Genomic DNA, 1,168 nt, shown 5'->3' on the forward strand with positions numbered 1-1,168 from the left:
ACCGGAGCCCATTTGGCCGAGTTGCACAACGCGGAGATCGACAGTAGGGCAAGAGCCCAGGTGTATGTTAGCGGCCTACCCTTCCATTGGACCTTTCGAGAGACGAAGGGTATGATCGGTGAGCTCTCCAATGGCGACTTGTCGGTGTATGTTACCATGTTGCCCAGGAAGGGCACTGCCATCGTAAAGCTCAAGACCGATGGCGAAGCTGAGAGAGTGATACAATTATTGAACGGCAAGCAGATTGGTGGCCGGGTTGTGTTGGCTAAGCACGATAAGTTCGCGCAGAAGACGGTTGATAGCAATCCACAGGTCAATCTGAGTGAGGCACAGCAGAGAGTGTGCCAGTTAAACGACTCCTCATCGGAGGAGAGTAGTAGCTCGGCGGAATGTCATATCCTTGCAGTCGAGACCGGCGTTCTTGATGATAGCCATTGGGCGAATACCTCTTTGGAGGAGAGACTATCGAGTCAACAGTGTCAAGAGCGAATCGTACCGGATATTGTGGCGTTATGCCAGACCAGCAAAGGTGTCGAGTCCGTTGAGGCTAAGAGCTTCAAGAGCAACATTGAGAACTTCGAGAGTAAGAGCTTCGAGAGCAACATTGAGAACTTCGAGAGTAAGAGCTTCGAGAGCAACATTGAGAACTTCGAGAGTAAGAGCTTCGAGAGCAACATTGAGAACATCGAGAGTAAGAGCTTCGAGAGCAACATCGAGGACTTCGAGAGTAAGGGTTTCGAGAGCAACATCGAGAACTTCGAGAGTAAGGGTTTCGAGAGCAACATCGAGAACTTCGAGAGAAAGGGCTTCGAGAGCAACATCGAGAACGTCGAGAAAGCTTACCACGATATCGAGGTTGAGAACATCGAGAGTTGCAGGTCTAGGCTTCGAGAGGGCCCGAAGGTCAGGGAACCTACGTCGAAGCGATTAGCTGTCACATACACGGCCAATGGGTTGCCGACCGTGGCAGTAAGTCTTCAGGGCAGGGTCACTACGGTCGCGCTCCTTGATACAGGAGCGACAGACGTGTTCGTGTCCAGTGCTTTATACCGTCGGTTGAAGGCAGAGTCCCCAGGCCTGGAGCTAAAGCAGGGTGACATATCGGTGAAGTTGCTCGATAGAGGAGCAGTGAAGATCCAGGGGGTGCTGGAGGCTCTAGCCATTGGGT

The 1,168-nt window shown here is 52.1% G+C and overlaps 1 protein-coding gene across 1 annotated transcript; it reads left to right on the top strand.

Annotated features, from left to right (window-relative positions):
* Nucleotides 1-156: 156 nt before the first annotated feature.
* Pmar_PMAR004752 (liver stage antigen-3, putative) lies at nt 157-969 on the top strand (the record flags this gene model as incomplete). Its single annotated transcript, XM_002779908.1, has 1 exon — nt 157-969. A coding segment is annotated over one exon (813 nt), but the record flags the coding sequence as incomplete, so codon positions are not given.
* Nucleotides 970-1,168: the final 199 nt, after the last annotated feature.

This window comes from Perkinsus marinus (genome assembly GCF_000006405.1).
Source record: "Perkinsus marinus ATCC 50983 genomic scaffold scf_1104296945088, whole genome shotgun sequence".
NCBI classification, from domain to species: Eukaryota; Perkinsozoa; order Perkinsida; family Perkinsidae; genus Perkinsus; species Perkinsus marinus.